The sequence below is a fragment of the Corvus brachyrhynchos genome, unplaced genomic scaffold, assembly GCF_000691975.1.
Source record: "Corvus brachyrhynchos isolate BGI_N302 unplaced genomic scaffold, ASM69197v1 scaffold90, whole genome shotgun sequence".
NCBI classification, from domain to species: domain Eukaryota; kingdom Metazoa; phylum Chordata; class Aves; order Passeriformes; family Corvidae; genus Corvus; species Corvus brachyrhynchos.
Genome location: NW_008236932.1, coordinates 4,519,154 through 4,540,150, shown reverse-complemented (window position 1 = coordinate 4,540,150; position 20,997 = coordinate 4,519,154). Strand labels below are relative to the sequence as shown.

Sequence of the window (20,997 nt, the reverse complement as noted above, 5' to 3'; positions counted from 1 at the left end):
GCGAAGTAGGGGTCAGTCTCTTCTCCCATGTAACAAGTGATAGGACAAGAGGAAATGGTCTCAACTTCTGCAACGGGAGTTTAGACTGGATACTAGGAAAAATTTCATCATCAAACAGGTTAGCAGGCTTTGGCACAGGCAAGTGTCACCACCATCCCTGGAGGTATTTAAATTATGTGCAGATGTTGTGCTTCAGGACATGGTTTAGGAGTGAACTTGGCATCATTTGGTTTATCATTGGACTCAATGACCTTAAGGTTCTTTTCCAATTTAAGTCCTCAGACTTGGGCATGGCTTCAAGTGAAACAACAGAGTAGATGGATTCCGTGCCCAAGAACACCCAGAAGAAGTGGTGCATAGCTGTGGGTGACGCACTGAGGCAGCGAACACAGGCACCCATCGGCTGACCCGACCACTGGTCTTAAAAGGTCTCTAGTCTGCCTCTCTAGGACTTGAATCACAGGTGTCATGAAAAGATAGCTAAGGTTTTTCTACACATCTGACTATTGATTGCCTCCTGCTCCCTTTATATGAGAACTAAAGATGACTTGGATGAAGGGGCAGAGGCCTCCTCCGCAAGTTCACGGATGTCATAAAGCTGGGAGGAGTGGCCAATAGCCGAGAGGGATGTGAAGCCTTTCAGAAGGACCTCGACAGGCTGGAGAGGTGCGCAGAGAAAAACTGTCTGAAATTCAACAAAGGCAAACTGAGCGCAGACTGAGGCCTGATCTGCTGGAAAGCAGCTCTACAGAGAAGGAGCTGGGGGTCCTGGTGGACCAAAAGATGCCTGTGAACCAGCAATGTGTCCTTGTGGCCAAGAAGGCCATGGCATCCTGGGGGGCATTATGGAGAGCATTGCCAGCAGGTCAAGGGAGGTGATCCTGCCCTCTACTCAGCACTGGTGAGACCACATCTAGAGTGCTGTGTTCAGTTCTAGGCTCCTCAGCTCAAAAGAGACATAGAGCTCTGGCAGCAGGTCCAGTGTAGGCTTACAAAGATGATTAAGGGACTGGAGCATCTCTCACAAGGAAAAGCTGAGGGAGCTGGGCCTGTTCAGCCTCGAGAAGACTGACAAGGAATATTATCAATGATTTTTGTTTTGATAGACTCATGGATCTCTTGGTGTATATGTTACACGTTTGTTTGCACTTGATGACAGAGTGCTGTCCTCTTCACTAAAGAGAGATGTCAAAGCTATTCATGTGCAATAAGAATGTTAGAATGATGAGAAATCACAAAGTTAACAGTCAAAATATTCCCAATGGTTCCCCTGTCCCTAAGCACGGAAAAAACCCCCACCAAAGAAACAAACTCAAGTTGAATACACTACACTTACCATTTTGGCATAATATGCGTTCGTTGCATCAGCAAATTGGAGCAAGGCTTGAAATTGATTGTTCTTATGGAACATGACAATCTTCAAGACAAAGCCAAATTTAGAGAAAATCTGTTAAGGAAAAAACATGGGCTTTAAGAAGCAATGAATAATTCATGCCCACTAAAAACTAGCATTTAATATTTCAAATAAATTTTTAAAACTATTTCTGTTGTGAGAGCTGAACAAAAATTGTGTGAACTCAGAATTTTGTTTAAGGTAAAAAAATAATTAAAGAAGAGGCTACAAAAAATGGGAAAGGATAAAATTTCCTTGAAGATTCAGCAATGTCTAGTCAATTAAGAGCAGGGAAGGACAGTCCAAACAGGCATTTGTCCAAATGTGGATAATGAATCAGAGTGGAGATTTGAAAAATAGACTTTCACAAGTCACAGAATCACAGAACATGTTGAGCTGGAAGGGATCCACAAAGGTCATCAATCGAGTCTAATTCCCAGCTGTGCACAGGACACCCCAAGAGTCACACCATGTGCTTTGGAGCATGGTCCAAAGGCTTCTGCAACACTGTCAGGCTGGTGCTGTGATCACTTCTCTGGGGAGCCTGTTCCAGACCCCAACACCCTCCAGGTGAAGAACCTTTTCCAGTCCAACTTAAATATCCCCCAACTCAGCTTCATGCCATTTCCTCCAGTCCTGTCACTGGTCACAACGCTGAAGAGATCAGTACCTGCTCCTCCCACTTCCCCTCTGAGGAAGTTACAACTGCAATGAGGTCTCCCCTCAGTCTCTTCTTCTCCAGGCTGAACAGACCAAGTTTCCTCAGCCACTCCCCATAAGGCTTCTCCCTCCAGACCCCGTACACTGCTGACTCATATTCAACTTGCCATTGACCAGGAAGCGCAGGTCCCCTTCCACTGGTCCTCTCCAGCCTCTTGCTCTCTAGCTTATACACGTTCCCCTTCCCTGTTCCAAGCTAGTTTAAAGCTCTGTCAACAAGCCCCACTAGCTCCTACGCTAGAACCCTTTTTCCCCTCCGAGAAAGGTCCATCATATCAGGTGTCAGTGGAACAGGTGTTGAATAGACAATCTCATGGTCAAAACCCCCAAAATTTATTCAAGTACACCACAGAGCCATCCACTGACCTAATGGATCTATTTATATCGATATTATTCCTTGTTGCTGGAAGTCAGTTGAGATGGGAACTGCAAACTACATTTCAAGGTATCCCCCTTTATGTTGTGTACATTAGGCAAATTCCACAAATCTGTTGAACAACAATACAACTTAAATAGCTGATGTGCTTATTAAGATCCACTGCCTAAATTAGAAAATGAAGAGGAAAGAAGCAAGACAAAGCCCTAGATTTGAACCTACCCCTATACTTTATAATCAAATAGTATTTGATTTATTGCAAACATAAGCATTTCAGAAATACTTTTAAAAGTTGAAATTAAATAGATATACATTCAAAATGAGAGTGTGCACTACATGAAGGTGTCTACGCAAAATCAAAGCCACAAAGAGTGAAGACAAAATTAAAGCCAGGATATATCATGCACTTGCATGATATATGTCCAAGTTAACAGTCAAAGAGGAAAGGTGAGTTTGAGAAATACTACTAGTTTTCAAGCACACTGTTAGAATCAACGCAAAGTCAGGAAAGCAGAAACCCCTGAGAAATATTAAACTTGCAATGGAAAGAAAGGCCACAGGTAAGGATATGCATCTCTTGCCAGCCGCTTAGGCCTAGAGTCAACGATACAAGACTAATGTCCCAACCCTTTGTATCCAGTTTTTCCGTCTCTCAGAAACAAGATTCTAATGCTGCAGTCATCATTTAGTCATAGAAAACAGAACAGAAACTTTTTCACAGCGATTTAAAATTAGTCTTTGAGTTCCTGTTCATAAAGCACTTCCTCTTAAGAAAGGCCTAAATACAGCTTCTCAAGCTTTTCCGTGTTTATCCAGAAAACATAACAGACCTTTTTAAGGTAATGAAATTTAATGTACTCCTTCCTGTTTGATTTTAAACCTAAACACACTGTATATATCAATTTTCTTTCTGCAAAGAAAACTCTAAATTTTCAGCTTCTTATGATAAATATTTTAAGGTGAACTGTGGTTAAAAAAAGTTAATTTCTTGACAAGAAAGACAGCTTACAAAATACAATCTAAGTATGGGATGAAAGCTGGCCTACTAGTGTTCCATAAGATGCTATCATTGTCAGTGAAAATACTAATTTCCATTAACCTCACCACACAAAGTAAAACTTAGATTGTAGCCATTGGGCACAAAGTGATACTTTAATTAGAGGAGACTGTCCCCTATTAAGAACTCCAAATACGATTCTGTTTCAAATATTGCTAAATTTTCTAGACGTATTGGAAAAGTAGTTGAGTGAGGGCAATTCAAATACTGAAAATATAGCTGTGCTGCACTGAAATAGACTAAAATAAAATGAAAGTAAATTAAAATAAATTTCCTTGTTGCTGTTGCACTGTAAGAACTAGTACAGCTCCCATAACCACAGGAGCTTGTATTCAGGTTATTCTGAATGCAATAATAATCCTAAGCAGCTGACATAGTATTTGCACAGGTTCAGTAATGAGTCAACAACACTCAAAGATACAAAAAAAGGTTTAGATCAAATTGCTACATCCAAGTGACAACTAATATGTATACTAGTTAACCAATGTCATGATGAGGAGACACAGAGAAACAGAAAATTTTAAGAGATAAGAGGAAAACTAGTGTTGCTATAAACAACTGTTGTTTGCGATCCTAGCAGAGCAGGAAAAAAATCTTCCCAGGCTGCAGGTTCTTACAAAATCATCCCAGTTACTTTAAATTGTACTATTTAAGAAACCCATATGTGTGGCAAAAATTACTACTAATTACAAAAGCTTCAAGTATGAAAAACTTTGCAACATTTGTAAAGTATCTACAAATCCTCTGGATGCAAAGAAGTGGTCTTGAAGTTACTAAACTCAGAGCTTTCAACAGCATAGCCCAAATACCTAGCAGAAGTTACAGTAATGTCCTTCATAACTATAGCCTACCATTACTCTAGGCTTTCAGAGGTAGTCAAATACCATTCTAAAGATGAACAATCAAAAATATTTGTCCAAGAAATTTGCATATTACATCACTTGCTCTGAGTTATAAAATTGAATATAAAAACCTAAATATAATGCAAACCACAAAGGTTACTCAGCAGAAAGAGTGCTAAAATTTGGATTCACAAGTTCATAACACTCAATATTTCACTAACTTATCATGAGAGCAGAAGTAACAGTTCGTTGCTGCTTCCACAGCAAGGAACTAAACGAGACAACATGAAAATCGAAGTAGAGAAGCCCTGTTTACTTGAACTTCATTTATTCAGAACTACTTCAAACCTAGATCCCTAAATTCAAGAAATAACTTTAAAGAGACAGTCCTCATTCAAAAGATTCAGGAACTTAAACAGGTACTTAAAAAAATAAATTAATGTGACTTTTTTAAGCAATCCTCATTACCTGATACAGTATGTCTAAAGTGACAGGGTAAAAAACATTTTCAACAACGATTCGAAGAACAGAACCATGACTTGGAAGGACCCCACCTTCAGCAGCAAGAGCACTTGTAATACCCGGGTTTCCATGCTGCACAGCATTCACACCTTGCAATGCAGCTTGGGGTCTCTGAAATTAGGTCATAGCAGAGAGCACAATTAATTTACATACAAATTCTTCATACTGAAACAAAGTTCTCCTAAATGAAAAGCACATAAAACATAACTTCAAAACACGATTTTTCCTTCTTATTATTGATTCAAATCATAACCTCCTACTTTCCATGCCCCTCCCTTAACTAGTCAGTGTAATTCACACTTACAACTGGCTTTTTTCTAGTTAAACTGCTGCTACTTTGTAATGTCATACAGACATGATTTTGCTTTGATTCTGTAAACTATTGTCATTCTAGACATTTTTCCAATAATATTGTTGATGACGATATTGTAACAGAGTAACCAGTCAGCATACCAGAAACTATTTGCTCTGCTTTACTGGGAGTTCATTCTCTTCAGGAACTAAGATTTCATGGGGATAAGCTTAAAAATGCACACCCTACTCTTCTGTCAGAGCCAAGCCATCAACCACAAAAAATAGATTTAAATCTCACTCCTCAAACTCAATTTCTGTGATTACATGAGTCTCTACACTTGTTTTTCATGGGCTTTCCCGAAAAAGGTCTTCATACCACCTGTGAGTAGCAGCACTACACAGAGATGTTCCTTTCCAAATGCAGTATTGTGACCTGAATTCATGTCTCAGCTACTCTATTTCTTTGGAAGACAGACTAAACAGGCCACATAGCACATGTTACCTAGTTTCAGAAAAACATAACCCTGCAAAATAATCTGTACTTCAGGCCTCAGCCTAGGCACTAGAACAGTAACAGTATTCAACTGCTCTACTAGGGTCTCTTTAAAATTTAGATAAAACTCAACTACAAGTACCAAACAGCTTATTTTTAGAAGTAGACAGTGCTGTCATAGAAGAAAGCAAGTGCTACATACCAAGTTGAAAATACTTGGAAAGAGACCCAAGGAATCTTATTTGCAAATATACATATGCTTTTCCTGAGGCTGTTTTGCAAACCACATCCTTAAAACAAAAATCTTGCTATTTATTTGGTTTTGCAGATCAGTGCTCTTACATGAGGAAAGATCCAAATAATATTTACCAGACTGACAGCTTGCAAGACTTCAGTGACTTTTGTGTCAGCACAAATGAATGATTTATGCTCAAATCACTACTATCAACATTCTTAGAGAGAAAAAAAAATAATGATATACACATCACAGTATGTAATTTATGTATCTAAAAGGGAGGACAATTGAAATTCATCCAGGAATCCAAAAATCCAGTATAAACCCCTAGGGTACTCTGCTAGTGACTGGACCCCAGCTTTATGCCACTGGTCACAACCATGTTAGCCTTTCAAATCACCTCACAGTTCACTTAACTAGACTGCATTAATCAGTTCATCTATTGAGATGTTATTGGAAACAATACAAAGTCTTGCCAAAGTCAAGATAAACAATATCCTCCTGTCTCATCCACCAAACCAGTCATCTCACCATAAAAGGCCATCACACTGGTCAGGCATAACATCCTTTTAAAAACCTGTGCTGGACTATGACTAACCACTTTCTTCTCCTTAGAATGTTTGGAGATAGTTTCCAGAATGAGTTGTTCCATTCCCTTCCAAAGGACCAAAGTATGGCTGATCAGGCAGTGGCTCCCCAGATCTTTCTTTTCATCTTCCTTGTTGTCCTTCCTTAAGATAGGATAAGGAAGGATTTCCTTTTTTCTAGTCCTCAGTAGCTTCTTCCAACTGCCATGACCTTTTCAAGATTGTACAGTGGCAATGCAATGACATCAACCAGCTCCCTCAGCATTCGCAGGTGTATCTCACTAGGGCCATAGACTTTTTGTTTATCCAATTAGTTTAAACGTTCTCTAATGTGATTATTCTCTACTTCCTTCATCAAGACTTTCCCAGCGTTCTCATGTACTTGGTAATACCAAGGGCAACTCTTAACCACTACAGGCTGATGAGAAGGCTCTCAGTACTTCAGCCTTTCCCACCTCCTTTGTCCCTGCCCCATTCAGCAACAGGCCTATGTATTCCAAAAAAAAAAAAAAAACCAAAAAAACCCCCAAAAAACCCAAAAAAAACCCAAAAAACAAAACAAAAAAAACCCCCCACCTCTTATTTCTACTGCTGATACACTTGAAGGAACCATACTTGCTGCTTTTCACATCTCTCATCAGAGACAACTCCATGTGGCCTTTGACCTTCCTAACCATATCCCTGCATGTTCAGATAATGCTCTATAATCCTCCTGGGGCACCTGTCCATGATTCTAACTTTTCTACACCTCTCCTTTACATTTCGGCTTAGTCAGGAGCTCCTTGTTCATACAAGCAGTCCTCCTGCCACCTTTGCTTGATTTCATGGTTATGACGATGAACTAATTTTGAACTTGAGCTCCTCCCCAGTAATTTTACAGATATTGAGAAGTCCCTGTCTGTAAGAAGTTACTGAAATTATATATTTCAGATTTTGTCTACTGGTATAGTGAAGAGTAGCCTGTTTATTTACTAGTGTTGTGGCTTAACCCTAGTATGCAGCAAAGTGCCACTGCTCAGTCACTTTCCCTTAGCACAGTGGAAGAGGGAATTGGATAGTGGAAGTGAGGAAACTCATGGGTTCAGTTACAGACAGTTGAACAGGCAAAGCAATAGCTGCACATGCAAGCAAGGCAAAACAAGGAATTCCTTTACTACCTCTCATGGGCAGAGAGGTGTTTAAAAATTTCCAAGAAAGTAGGACTTCACTGAGCATAACAATTACTTGAAAGAAAAAGGCCACAAGTCTGAAGATCCCTCCTTCCTCATTCTTCCCCCAGTTTTCAATGCTGAGCCCAACATCATATGGTGTGGGACATTCCTTGGGTCAGCTGCAATCAACCGTCCGGGTTGAGACCCTTCCCTTCTTCTTGTGCACTCTCACTGGCAGGGCAATGTGAGAAGCAGAAAATGCCTTAATACTTTCTGTCACAAGCTGATAAGAGGAAAATTAACTCTGTCCTAGCCAAAACCAGTACACAACTCATACAATTATATCCTGTTAAATAGAAGTATTATACTTACAGCCTGATTATGTTGATTGTCAGTCCTAAGTTCTTTGTAATTGGAATACTGAATATAAACTGGCTGATTGTGGAGGTGAGGTGGAGCAGGAGTGTAGTAGTTGACCATAGAAACAGCAGCATCTACAGAAGCCATTTCCAAAAATGCCTGCAAACAATACATAGCTGATTTCAATGCTGTTTTTGTTTACAAGAGAGAACAAAGCATCATTTTTTCCCAATCCCAGTCTCACTAGAAAAAGATGATATAAAAGTACAGTACTAATTTGCACAGCATTAGAATGCATTTGTGTGTGCATGTTTATGGGGCTGTTTTATTCCATTTATGGGTTTTCTTAGAAAATTTTACATTTTAAGTACACTATGTCATTTAAGAAGACATGGAATAAGTATGGCATATGGGAAGCCATGCTGCTAAGCATATCACACTGCTAATCAATTTGTTAAATTCCTGAAACCAAGCATTATTACCTAGGTAGCTGATATGCGTACTGATTGAAGAAGTTGAAACAGAACATTAAACATCCATCAGTTTATGCATTGTATTAACCCGGCTCAATGCTCCAGACAATTTTTTGAATGAACACTTATTATTTTTAGGATTTCTGCGTTTCTTCACGATGCAAACTACTCTGTCACATCTAATGGGATTAAACAGATGTGCTTAACATGGATGTTAGCAATTCAAGTAGGCAGGCTCTTTGAAGACATATATCATCAATAGTGACAATGAAGTTCTTTATCATCTGTATGCTCTTACAGAAAGTGGCTATCACATTTAGCAATATTATTAACAAATTTCTAGCTCACTATTTAATCTAAAAGCATATTAAAAACTTAAATTTCATAACATCCTTTCACATTTAAAAATATTAAAATCCTCAGCAATCAATGAAATACTTAGACATTGTTGCAAGCATTTCAGTCAACCACAAGATAAAAATTGTCATAACATGAAACACACCTTCAGCATTGCTCTAGTAAATGAAACATTGAAAACTACATACCTGACCTTTTCCTCTTAGCATCAAGAGATTGGTTACTTTGCCAAAAGGGAGGCCTAATGAAACGACTTCTGCTCCAGTAACACCACTTGGAATTTGACGAATATGAAGGACACGTGAAGGGGAACATGGCGATCTGTTTCCTTTACTTTTTTTCTTCTCATTATCTAAAATATTTTAGGGAGGGAGACAGACAAGCAAACAAGACAAACACATTGCACAGTGTACATATCAAAACCTAAAGGAGAAACTGCTGCCTCAGCACTGACACTGACTTAGGTATAGCCCTTTGAATCCTAAGAAAGACATTTCATATCTAACAAAGGGACAGTGTAAGAAGACATCTTCAGCTATTCCAAATCTTGATAGCAAGGGGATGGTGTGATATGTTTGGCTTTGCTTTGGAGTGTTTGTTTATTTTCTGGTGATTTGGTTTTGGTTTACTGCTGTTTTGGCTTTTTTCTTTTAATGGAGGCCAGTAATTTCTCCCCAAATGCCTACATAAGATATTTACAAAATGTTAGTTGCATAGAAGAGGGGCAAGTCATAATTGGGAAGTAATACATTAATTTTTCTTTTATCACCAGCTTATGTTTCTGTGACTGAGTTGCTAACGCAAGGTTTGGGGTTTGTTTTTATTTTATTAAAGAAAGCCTGCTGTTCCAAATTATTTTCAGTTTTCAAAAGTCTTTGAAAAAGATAGACAACATGAAATCCAGACAAACTCTCAAGTCTTCCACTTCAACACATTGCCAGAAGGGGGGTTTTTTTGAACAAATGCCTATTTGGATACTCTTAAGTGGCCGATTTGGATTGGTAAGTGACCAACGACTACATTTCAAGAACGTTACTCAGTATCCTTGAGTCAAGCAGAACACCACATCTGGAATAGGCATACTGTTCTAGAAGCAGTTGCAATGGAGGCAATGGAGGCTTAACACCTAATCTGTTGCATTTAGCTTTCCAAGGAGAAACACAAAATATTGGGAAGAAATTTCTGTATGAGCTTTGTAAGATATTTCAGATTTTGCTGTAGGTTTTACATACAGCCTAAGGCTGAGAACTGGTTCATACAAGTCATTCTACACCAGGATGTTTACAGAGGGTCTTTTTATTAGTGGAAGCCTGTAAAATTTCAAGTTGGATGACCAAAAGCCCCAACCACACCACACTTAAAAATTCTCCCACTTACAAAACTGAAAATTCTGTTATGCATTGATTTTGTCATCAAGAAATTTTAAATGGCTTCATGTCCTCTGCATGCATTCTGAAAAATGTGAACTTTAAGACAAACATGAACATATTAAGCACATATCGGTACCAAGCCATGACAGGACATATTACTGGTAAAGTCTAACAACCTATTTTGTTACATTTCAGGTTCAAAATGGACAAGATGTCCTTGACTTATACTAAGTCAAAGAATGCTTGACTAAAGAAAGCAGGAAATGAAGCCTAGTATAAATTTTTCCTTAAGTTTAATATGACAGACTCTTGCAGAAGCAGTATCTTCTGGGTTCTGATACATTGTCAGAGGTGACAAAATAGAGCAAACTCTTGAAGCGCTTCTTATCTTGTGAAACTTCAGCAAAGTTACTAAATGAGCAATAAAAGCTAGCACATCTCAAATATAAAACCTCATAGTTTTTTAAACCATGCTTCTTTATCCAGCTGTGGTTTGATACAAATTTTGATGCAGAGTGATAATCATCTGTATCTTCCAGAATCTAAATTTCAAAATTGATTCAACAATTCTTTAAAGTATGCCAAAGGCGATCACCTTTTCTGAATTTTACACTCAATTGAGTAAAAGTAAAAAATGCTTTCAGACAGACAAAAAGAAGCCTTATGAACAAAATGAAATTTGATTCCTGATGTACAATGGCCAGTTCATTACAATTGCAATTCATGACTGGTACAAATGTATTCCCTGAGTAGCCTGAGATGGGAGGTACAAACCCAAAACCCCAAACATAACAATGAAAAACAAATGCTGCAGCTGAAAGAAGCTGTATTAGGTAAAAAGATATATTTTGATAGAGATTATATTTAATTTTAGAGTTATACAGTTATTAATGAGAATGTCTCCTAATATATCCCAAAATTCCCAAACACCTCTATATTATTTTAAAGTTTAATATCATTTAGACATCTTGGATACCACTGTAAAGGATCAGTCATGGCACTGTTAATTAATGATATGTATTTCAGCGATTACATTGCTGAGCTATAAGCTAATGCTATTTCAAGCCAAGCAGAAACATTTGGACATCACATTGAATTGATCAGCATAAGTATAAACAATCTGACACATGTAAGTCAAAGAAATCAAAAAAAAAAATCTTCAAGTTAGCTCCCTAGACTCCTCCTTCTTCCCCACCAAAAATATAGCAAGTCTTAGATACTTATCAAGTGGTTATCTGCTCTGTCCTTTGCCCCAATATAAAATAAGCTATTTGGAAACCACTGCTGACAGGCAATTGTCTATGTCATGATTTAGTTAATTTATTTGACATAAAATTAACTCATGCAACCATTGGTCATTAACATTCTAAGTACACCTAATGCTGAAAGTAATACTAACAAAAGCAGTACCCAGTTTTCTCTCACTTTCAAGTTCTCGTCTGATCTCAAACTTCAGGTAAATATACACACACAAAACAACAAAGCAAAAAAAAAAAAAACAGAGAAAGAACAATCAAAAAACTTTTTTTTTTTTTTTTTTTTTTTTTTTGTATACCTGTAGCTGGAGTAGAATTGCTCATGGTAAAAAGTCTGTTACTGACACCAGAAGAAGCTTGTCAGGACCACACTAAGAAATAAAAGACAAGATTACTAGTACAAGCTGTTACAGAGAAAGCTCAATATAAAAGTGCAACAATTCCCTTTACTAATATATTCTTCCCAAGAACACCCCCTTCCTACATACATTATCCACTATTGCCAGGAACTTATTTTTCAGGAAAAGAAATGCTAACAACATAACTTTTTCACATGTCTCAAGAAATTAGCAAATTCAAAAGTGTTACACTTCACAGTAAAATCTATCCCACTACAGCTCACTTTTTAAAAGACCAAGAATAACAAATGCTTATTAAAAGAAATGAGCAGGCTGCAGGCTCTGGGTCTGCAATACAAATGCACAGCCACACCGGTAAAGTCTGCATTTGCAACAGGACACATGGGACCTTGAGCAAAACTAATTTGAGACATATTTAAACATACCTATGACACTTTTAAAAAAAACCCTGGTTTTCAGTACATTTTTTAAAAATACTTATGACTTACCATCAAATTCTTAGGTCAAAGATCGAAGTACTTGCTTTAAGAGTATTAACAATTAGAGGCTCTAACTACCAACAGAAAAGAGTTTGAGTACTACAGGTCCTTCTTTCAAAAATCAGCACCTAACTGCCAGTTACGTCTGTTTACTCATTAAGACTGCTGCAGTATTCCAGCCAAGCATCAGCTTCAAAATGCCAACAAGAAACAAGGTACCACAACACCTCTGAAAGCTAAGTTTCCTCAAACTTTTAACTACTCTCTTCCATAAAAGCATTTTAATGTAAAACAGAGACCAAGGGAGTAGTTCTACAAGATGGAATATGTTGATCTAAACAGCTTCCCACCACTTTGGTGGAAGGAGAGGTTCCCATTGCCCTTGGTCCAGTACTCCCACCTGCGCACGAACTGTTTATCTTGCACCAACTCCAGTGCCCAAAAGTTTTCCTATGAGTATAATCAATTCTCCAGCCTGCCAGCATCCTATGCTGAGTTAGAATATTCAGCTGAAAGAAAGGTTGAGAAGTGGCAGGATCCACTCCAAAAGAAAGGGGTAAGGATAAGCAATCACGCTGGCTTGCACTGGCTGCAAAAATACTGCTCAGTACTGGCTTGTATGGAGTCTGCACTTAAAGGAGCAATTAGGTTCTCTTCATCCTTGTTAACCATGTGCTCCGGATGCTTCTCTAGTGTGGGAAAGTCATTCACAACAGAAGGCTGTGACTAGGCTAGGGTGCTTAAAAAGCTTTTCAGCCAAATTTAGCTGCTCATGAAGGAGCACAGGTGTTTGTGTGGGATGGAAGAAAAAATGAGCATGTTCGTTCCTCTCCCGCAACAGTAGAGACTTATTTTTAACCATGAAACTGCATCTTAACAGTATATTTAAATACAACATCTAACTGTGGCAAACAGCAGAATAATTTTTAAATTAAGAGAACTAAAAAATATAAACTCTGTATTTTACAGAAATGTCAATTAAATGGTTACTAGATGTCATGCATATCACACTGTATTTGCACGAATACTAGAATGTAATTAACAAGCAATATTGATATTAATTTTCACTTATTAGCAGTAAATTGAGTATACTAGCACTCAGGTATTGTACCTAAAGAGCATATTTTGATTTTAAAATGCGTATCATACTAATTAAACAAAAGCTGTATGTGCAGATGTGGTAGAAAGTATTAAGGATGGTCTTTTACTACACTGCACCTTCCTTTTATCTACGGGAGGGCAGGCAGAAAAACCACTTCTGATGTAAATGTTTCCATAACTTCCTGTTATGGAAGCTTTAATTTGGTTTTTAACTGAGCATTTATTCAACAGAAGAAATCTCTGCATGTTTCCAAAAGACTGTGAAAAAATCATGGTGTATTACCATGTCCAACATGTATTCTTACAATTTCATATTTAATTTTATACACACTAAGAATAAAACACCTCAGACATTTTAAGAAAGTATTTTCCAACATCTTCCATTTTTAGCACACACACAAAGAAACACAGTTCAGATGGCTGCAGTGACCTGTGTAGAAACACTCTGTGCAACTGACCTGTATCTGTAAAACTGAAGCTGTAGCTCACTGAAGCACACAATGAACTGCTGTTCTAGGATGGTGGACTAAACTAGCTTGAAGAAGAGAAAAATGACACCAAAATTACAATCTTCATCCATGACATGTGCCTGTACTTAAAACTGACACATCATTCAATCGCTATATCCTACAACAGCTCCCTAGATTTTGCTGTTACACTGACAACCATTAAGATGCTACAGCAGCCAAAACACAAAGGAACTCTTAAACTCCAAGCTCATCATCTATGCAACTGTTCTACTTGGTTTAATAACAGATCAGCAAAGCTTTGGGCTTCTTGCAATACAGGGAACCATCACAATTTCAAATGTGTAACTGTCTTCATATCTTCAACCTGATACAAGGAGTATTTTTAAATTAAAATACTTTTAACTATCTTTGTGTTTAAAAAAACAAAACTAAATAATTAACATTAAATAAAGATACTGTAGAATAATTGGCCTGCCACAGGCTTGCTAAGTCTAGAACCCTGACTACAAAACTTAGTTTCTTACAGAAGAACTTAGAATCTTACACGAGATTTTGATTATACTTTTTGTTATTATTTGAATGCCCCACTGAAACACTATTCCAATTTTTAACATTTTATATCAGTACTAAGTTATATACCTACCCATACAATTACAACACATTTACTAACTATAGTGTACCCCTTGGAAGGGTGTAGTATAAGAAAACTGCTAGGAATGCCACTGTTTTTGCAGGTGGCTGACCAAGGTTTTTCTCAAGTACAGGAATACTAAAACGATGCCTTTCATTATCTCCTTATTTAACCAGCTTATAACTGATAAGCCTTCTCAGTCATTGACTGAAAGAAAAAAGAAAACCAAATGCAAAAACATTCTAGAAGACTGCAAAGATAAACTGACACCATGGCAGTTGTGCAAGTTGAAGTACAAAATGCGTATGTTTGGGACATTCTGGATTAACGAAAAAGACGACATTTATTTCTTCAATGTTTCCACAACTCTGCTCATACAGAATCCACAAAGAAATTACAGAATTCCAGTTCAATCTCTTTCTTCCCCACATAAAGGTAAAAGTTATATTTTCAAAATACTTTGTAATATGGAGCATTTAATATGGTGACACAGATCACAGTAAAAGGGTTTGCAAGGCCTTGAGTGCTGAAAAAGTCCACACAAGAGGGTAGTATGCCCTAGACAATGTCTTACAAAATCCTTATTGAATCTTTCCACGGAGGCTAGAGAGTCCTACCATGCCCCTAATTCCTCTCTGTATAAAGTTTTCCACCAGTTACTTGGCTATTCCCTATTCAAGTCCAGCTGAGAAACAGTAGAAGAGCAGCCAAATCCTGCTTATAAAGCTACCTTGACATCCTTCCTTGTCCTCACTTCATATATGGACACTTGACAAGCCCTTCTTTAAGCAGGGATGTGAGTTCATACTGCCCTCATGCCACCACTACCATTTCAGTTTGCATGGCACAACTGTGTGGGGTAAGACAGCTGCTTAACCTCAGCAAGCTGCTTGCACTAGTTCTCTGTGAGGCCACACAGTGAAAGTGAACAGGCAGGCAGGACAAGTAACCATGCTGCCTAAACCTTCCCTGATAAACACTGCTCCAAGCACAAAGCTACCTCACAGAAAGCAGCATCTGCCTTCTGAGTGTCAGAACGACTGTACCAATTACCTGGTGAATATTACTTCTTTCAGATCTGTGGTACATGATGTAAATGGAGTTGGTTCAAAACAAGGACAGCTACCAAATCAAGGCTGCAACACCCTCCTCTATTCCTGCACTCACTCCATCATTCCAAATGCATTAATCATCTCCTAAAATCTTAAGACTGCTTTTTTAACACCATAAGACTTTCCACCTCTCCGACTTCAAGGCAGCATTTTTGCATTTTTTGGTGATTATTAATTGGTGACAGGTAAGGTAAGAGCAATAGAACAGCTACAGCTAGATTAAGTTTATTCTTTCCTTGAATTACTGAGTGGGAACCTGAAACCAGTTGCTTAGAAAGCTTAGTTTGATTTTGGACATTTCTTTAGAAACCGGTAACACTTACAGTGCCGAGTAAACAGTCCAGTAAGAGACCTGTACAAAGTGTGGCACCCAATGACAAGTTATTCTTGTATATATACAAGTATTCTTGTATATATTCTTGTATATATACAAGTATTCTTCTGTACCTACCACAGTCAATTTCCCTGACTAAATAAGGCATATTACACAACTGACTACAGCAACAGGCAAATGTCTTGAAACTCCTTCAGCTGTTCTATGATTTTTAAAATGCTGATAATAATTTATGCTAATGATTCTGCAATTCCAGTATAAAACCCACTGCATTCATAGCAAAAACATAAAACAAACATCTGAAAGTCAGCAAGTCTAATTTTCTAAAATCTTTGTGAGTCACATACAGTTGGAAACAGACGTCTAATACTGCAAAATCCTTCTTTAGAACATGTCCACATTCTAAAACTATGACAGGTATCTATTTAGCATTACTTCTGGAATCAATTAATCCTATAAACAATCTTCTGATTTTTAAAAAAGCTGTAAGTAACACCCTTATCACCCTCCCCTCAGCTTTCAACTGCAGTACTTTCTTCCTCTCCAATTTTCTAGAGGTCATGAATTCTTCAGTACAGTTCAATTAATTAGAAATGGGATAGTCCCAGAGAAACTTATATTTGTATTGATGGTTTTTCTAGAATTTAGCTAGTCATCTTTCTATGCTATTATTTTTAAGACAACAATACGGAAGAATATGATTATAGGTTTTATTATGAAACACCTAGCTAAAATAAAAAAAGTATGGGCAATTTTAAGGGAAAGCAATTCTTTCAAAAAGTACCTCTCTCCATGTACGTAAATTAAAACTGGACATTTTTCTACAAGATTCTACATGGCAAACCAAATTAATTACTGTACCCAAAAGGGCAAACTTCAAAACATGACAATTTCATGGTATAGCAGTGATAAACCATTGCTGTATTTAAACTAACTGTTCTAATGCATACTTTATTAATTTTTATAGAATCTGACTCTGACAAAAGCTAGGGGTTATGAGAAGAGTGAAAATTTCCATTATCTTCTACAGCAATGTCTCTAGATAATTGCTATATTCATTTACTCTTTCTTCCTCTTTCACGTTTGCAAAAGAGATGCAGCTCCTACTTCCAAAATGGGGATTTAATGTGAAGTACAATGCTGTTGGTGCCAAAGTAGCAAGATTTCAAAGAAAGTGGAGACAAACTACGGGAAATTTCAAAACCATATATTTATATTAAAAATAAACTGACCTTACATAGATAAAACCTACCCTTTCAGTAAGCTGGAGAAGAAGGAAATCATGGGCAATGATCACAAATAAGCAAACCTCATTTCCTCTGCCATAAACCCCCCCCCCCCCCCCCAACACAGGCTCAAGCTGCTGATGGTCAGTCACCCTAGAAGCACTCTTAGCACTGATAGCTGCTCTTCGGTAGGCTTGAATGCTCAGTGGCTCTGCCAGCAACACAGCTTGCTCCACTTCCTCTGCTGTCAACTACTGAAGCTCCCTCCTGTACTGGCAACAAGGTACTGTATACACTTTCAAAGCCTCATGTAACAGTAATTAACAGGTTAAGAGAGAAACATTATGTACTTTGCATTTATGCTAGATAAAGGGCAAGAACGTAAGGAAATAACATTTTCCCCTTGAAGATGCAAAATACGCAAAAGCAACCTTGAGCACGTGATTGTCAAGAGCTACAAAACTACGAGTGACAAGTTTAGTTTTTTAATGAATATAAAATATGCAGTTTAATTCCTAAAGTCAGAAATACCTTCACTTAGTATGAAGGCTTTAAAGTCATCCAAAAGGACAACAAGCCATGTACCAGTTTGAGTATTCTAGAGACCCAGCAGGCATCACAACACAAAGGCAGAGCTTTCTTTGAAACCACCATCAAAGATGACTGCTTTTCTTTGTGATATCATCGCTCATTTACAATTTCCAATAATACTGTTTTCCAAGAGTATAAATACAAACTTACCTAAAAACAAAGATTGGTGTCTGTGCTTCCTAGCAAGTTTAACCTTTAAATATATGAAGATTAAGATTCCCTCACGAGTTAACACAGGTTTTTTGTTAAGAAAATTTACTAAAGTTACTGCAATACATTCCTTTCACATATATATCTTTTTCAAATTATCAATAGAATGCTCAACACAATTTTTACTAAAAATCTTCATTCTAATTCTTAATAAGCAATTGAATATGGGACATATCTGTAAATAAACACCATACAGAATGAAGTCCTGTACAGATGAATACACTTGGCTTTATATTTAAAGGTTTTATACTTGAAGTCACAAATGTATCTATACAATGCCACACTGTGTAGGGTTTTGCATCATTTCATACTTTGCTATGCACAAGTCATGCTCTAAACATCCAGGATCCCAAATAAATCACCAGTAAGGATCCCAATAAATCACCTCTTGAATTTGTTCAAAAGAAAATTTACATAGCCTTATAAAGTACCGTAACTGGACAATCTGGTTTATAATTTATTATTAAAGATTAAAATTGAAAAAGAAGTACAGCAGAAAGAAACAGGACAAAAACACAACACTAGTGCCAAACAATACGGTAACAGCAAAACCCAGGAAGGGATATAACAAAAGAAGTAGTGTGTGTGAAAGGCTACAAAAAGATTCTTCCATTTAAATCAACTGCTAAAAGATCTGTAACAACGCTGTATTAAAAAAAATTTGAAATATGTTAGCAAATTACACAAAGGTAATGGTAAACAGCCTAAAGGAAGAAAAAAACCCACTGTGATAAAAATTAAAATGTGATGAACTGTGGATTATTTTCTTTCCTCTTGCAAAGGAAATCATTTAACTTACACAGCATGAAGAAAGAGAAAGAAAACAACTAGCTGGATCACAGCAGCAATCAAAATTTCTGCAAAATTGCTATCTGAAGCATCCCTTTTATCATTCATTTTTAACTCTAGTTCCTTCTAAAAACAGAAAAATTCAGAAACAGGATTCCAGGATACAGTGTTTATCAGCAGCTACACCTTGCAGCATAAAAGACAACTACTTTTGTTAGTCTGATTCCTATTGTTTTGCAGAACTAAATGTACACAGCTTAGTTTACGAAAGTAATATTGAGGGGGAGGAAACTCGCTACCTACCTATCCAAAAACCATAACAGATTCTTAGGAAGCTACCAAAAAGATTTGACTCTCAACTGATTGATCATTTAGCTTAAAAGCATGAAACCACTTTATCTAACTTACAAATTTTCAGAGCCTTACAAATAGTTTTAAAAAAAAATTTCCAGTCTGAACTTAACTGTGACACTCTAAAGACACATGTTCTTGACTACGGTTTTTGATGATTGAATTTTCAGCTTCAGAATTAAATATTTCCTGCACAAGAGAAGAATGTTTATATGTTTTAAAAGGAAAATTTATATGCACAATCAATCATTTAAATCTAGGACTAAAAGCTCTAAGAATTGCACACTTAAAGTCAAGAGATTGGAAAGTAATAAAAGTCTGTTTGATGATGTGTATCACATAAATTAAGTATGACTTGAATAAGCCCTTGTTCTAGCAGGTGAAAGATTTGCCTTAAGATCAACAATAGATTCAACATTTCTACTCACAAGTTGAATTTTTAATTACTCCTTAATGCTTTGTAGGAGAGTAGTGTTGTACGCAAGGAAAACATGTCACACCTATGAACCCCACAGCTCTTGTCCTTTCTGTCTCATGTGTTTGGTTTCCTCTTTGCTTCCTTAGCAAAGTTTCTGATCAGTTTCTCACTCTGAGAAACTCTCTCATGCAGTGGTCTGTGTTCCTCGGGCCCACCTCCACTTCATCTTTTGGAACAACTAGTAATAAACTAGCTCCTGTAAGGAACATCCTTTAGATGGAAGCTTCTGTATTAATACACTAGTCTCATAAATGAGGGAAAAGTCATAATCTCAGCCTGCTGGGAGACTCAAGAGATAGCACAGCATCAATAAACCCCTATTTTTGTTTACATTCTCCCCCATATCCAGGAAACCCGAATCTTTTGTTAAAATGAATGCTTCATCTTTTCAGTATACACGGACAAGTTCTTCTTCTTGCTTATTCCTTCACCTAAATATTACACCAGTCACACAATACTAACTTTTCCCTTCAGTTTTACTTCACGGTAATATATCCCCTAACAATCTTCATTTCTTCCACCTCTCAATGGAAGACACAAGTTAGTTGGTAAAAAAATTATTTTTCCTTGATTGAAGTATACTGTGAAGTGATTTAACAGTAAAACATACAACCAGCTATGCAAGAAACATGCTTCTGAGAAGAAAACCTATGAAGCAAATACAACTCCTGAATTTTATCAATTATTTAAACCCATGCACCCTATTAACACTCTGTGTTCTATAAACTACTGGTTATTAAACAGTTACCACCTTTGGAAAGTCTACAGTTTTAAATTTGACCATTTATTTGAAAATTAAACGACTAACACTTTTCAGTCTAGGACAGTTCAAATCTAGTCTTTGGATTGCATGCTTTGAGGACTCTGGATCCTGCTGAGACTCTGCTTCTTTTTGTGTATGTGTCTGTGAGTTCTGAGTTGCTCTCCTTGTATTTTAAGGTACACACTGGAACAGCAACCAGTACCACGAAAAATATCTCTTCCAAGAGAACATAACATCATCATTCACAACACATTAGGCTACACTTGTTACACACAGGTACTAAAAATACCAATTCTGTACACAAAATAGATGAACCCTATGTTTGTCTTAAGTAAAGTTCACAAAAACAAAAAATTCCTAATGAATTATAATGTTGTTACTTAAGGATTTTACACCAAAACCTGCATTTATTGCCCAATCCTCAGCCCTACAGAGAGCAACCACTATACAGCAAAAACAAGCTACATAGAGCAGAGACTACAGAGGAACAATACAGACAGGGTAACCTTTGCATAGAAGTCCCATTACTGTACATACATATAAATATACACACATACAGTTGAAAGCTACTTTATGTGATGGCAACAGAAAAATTACCATGAGCAAAGTGATTTCCC

At 37.2% G+C, this 20,997-nt stretch overlaps 1 protein-coding gene across 7 annotated transcripts in view; it reads right to left on the bottom strand.

Annotated features, from left to right (window-relative positions):
* PTBP3 (polypyrimidine tract binding protein 3) overlaps positions 1-20,997 on the bottom strand; it is a 45,531-nt gene that overhangs the window by 22,399 nt on the left and 2,135 nt on the right. For 3 of the 7 annotated variants that reach the window (XM_017728335.1, XM_017728336.1, XM_008629165.2), the window contains exons 2-6: positions 11,786-11,857; positions 9,049-9,212; positions 8,043-8,189; positions 4,857-5,021; positions 1,337-1,447 (exon numbers count right to left, since the gene is read on the bottom strand). In XM_017728335.1, the coding sequence (XP_017583824.1) occupies positions 1,337-1,447; positions 4,857-5,021; positions 8,043-8,189; positions 9,049-9,212; positions 11,786-11,810 (612 nt within the window). In that variant the 5' untranslated portion in view covers positions 11,811-11,857. Of the gene's footprint in view, positions 1-1,336; positions 1,448-4,856; positions 5,022-8,042; positions 8,190-8,512; positions 8,605-9,048; positions 9,213-11,785; positions 11,858-13,883; positions 13,961-20,997 lie in introns of those variants that run through there. The other 4 variants (XM_017728334.1, XM_017728338.1, XM_017728340.1 and 1 more) reach the window with 4 other exon arrangements.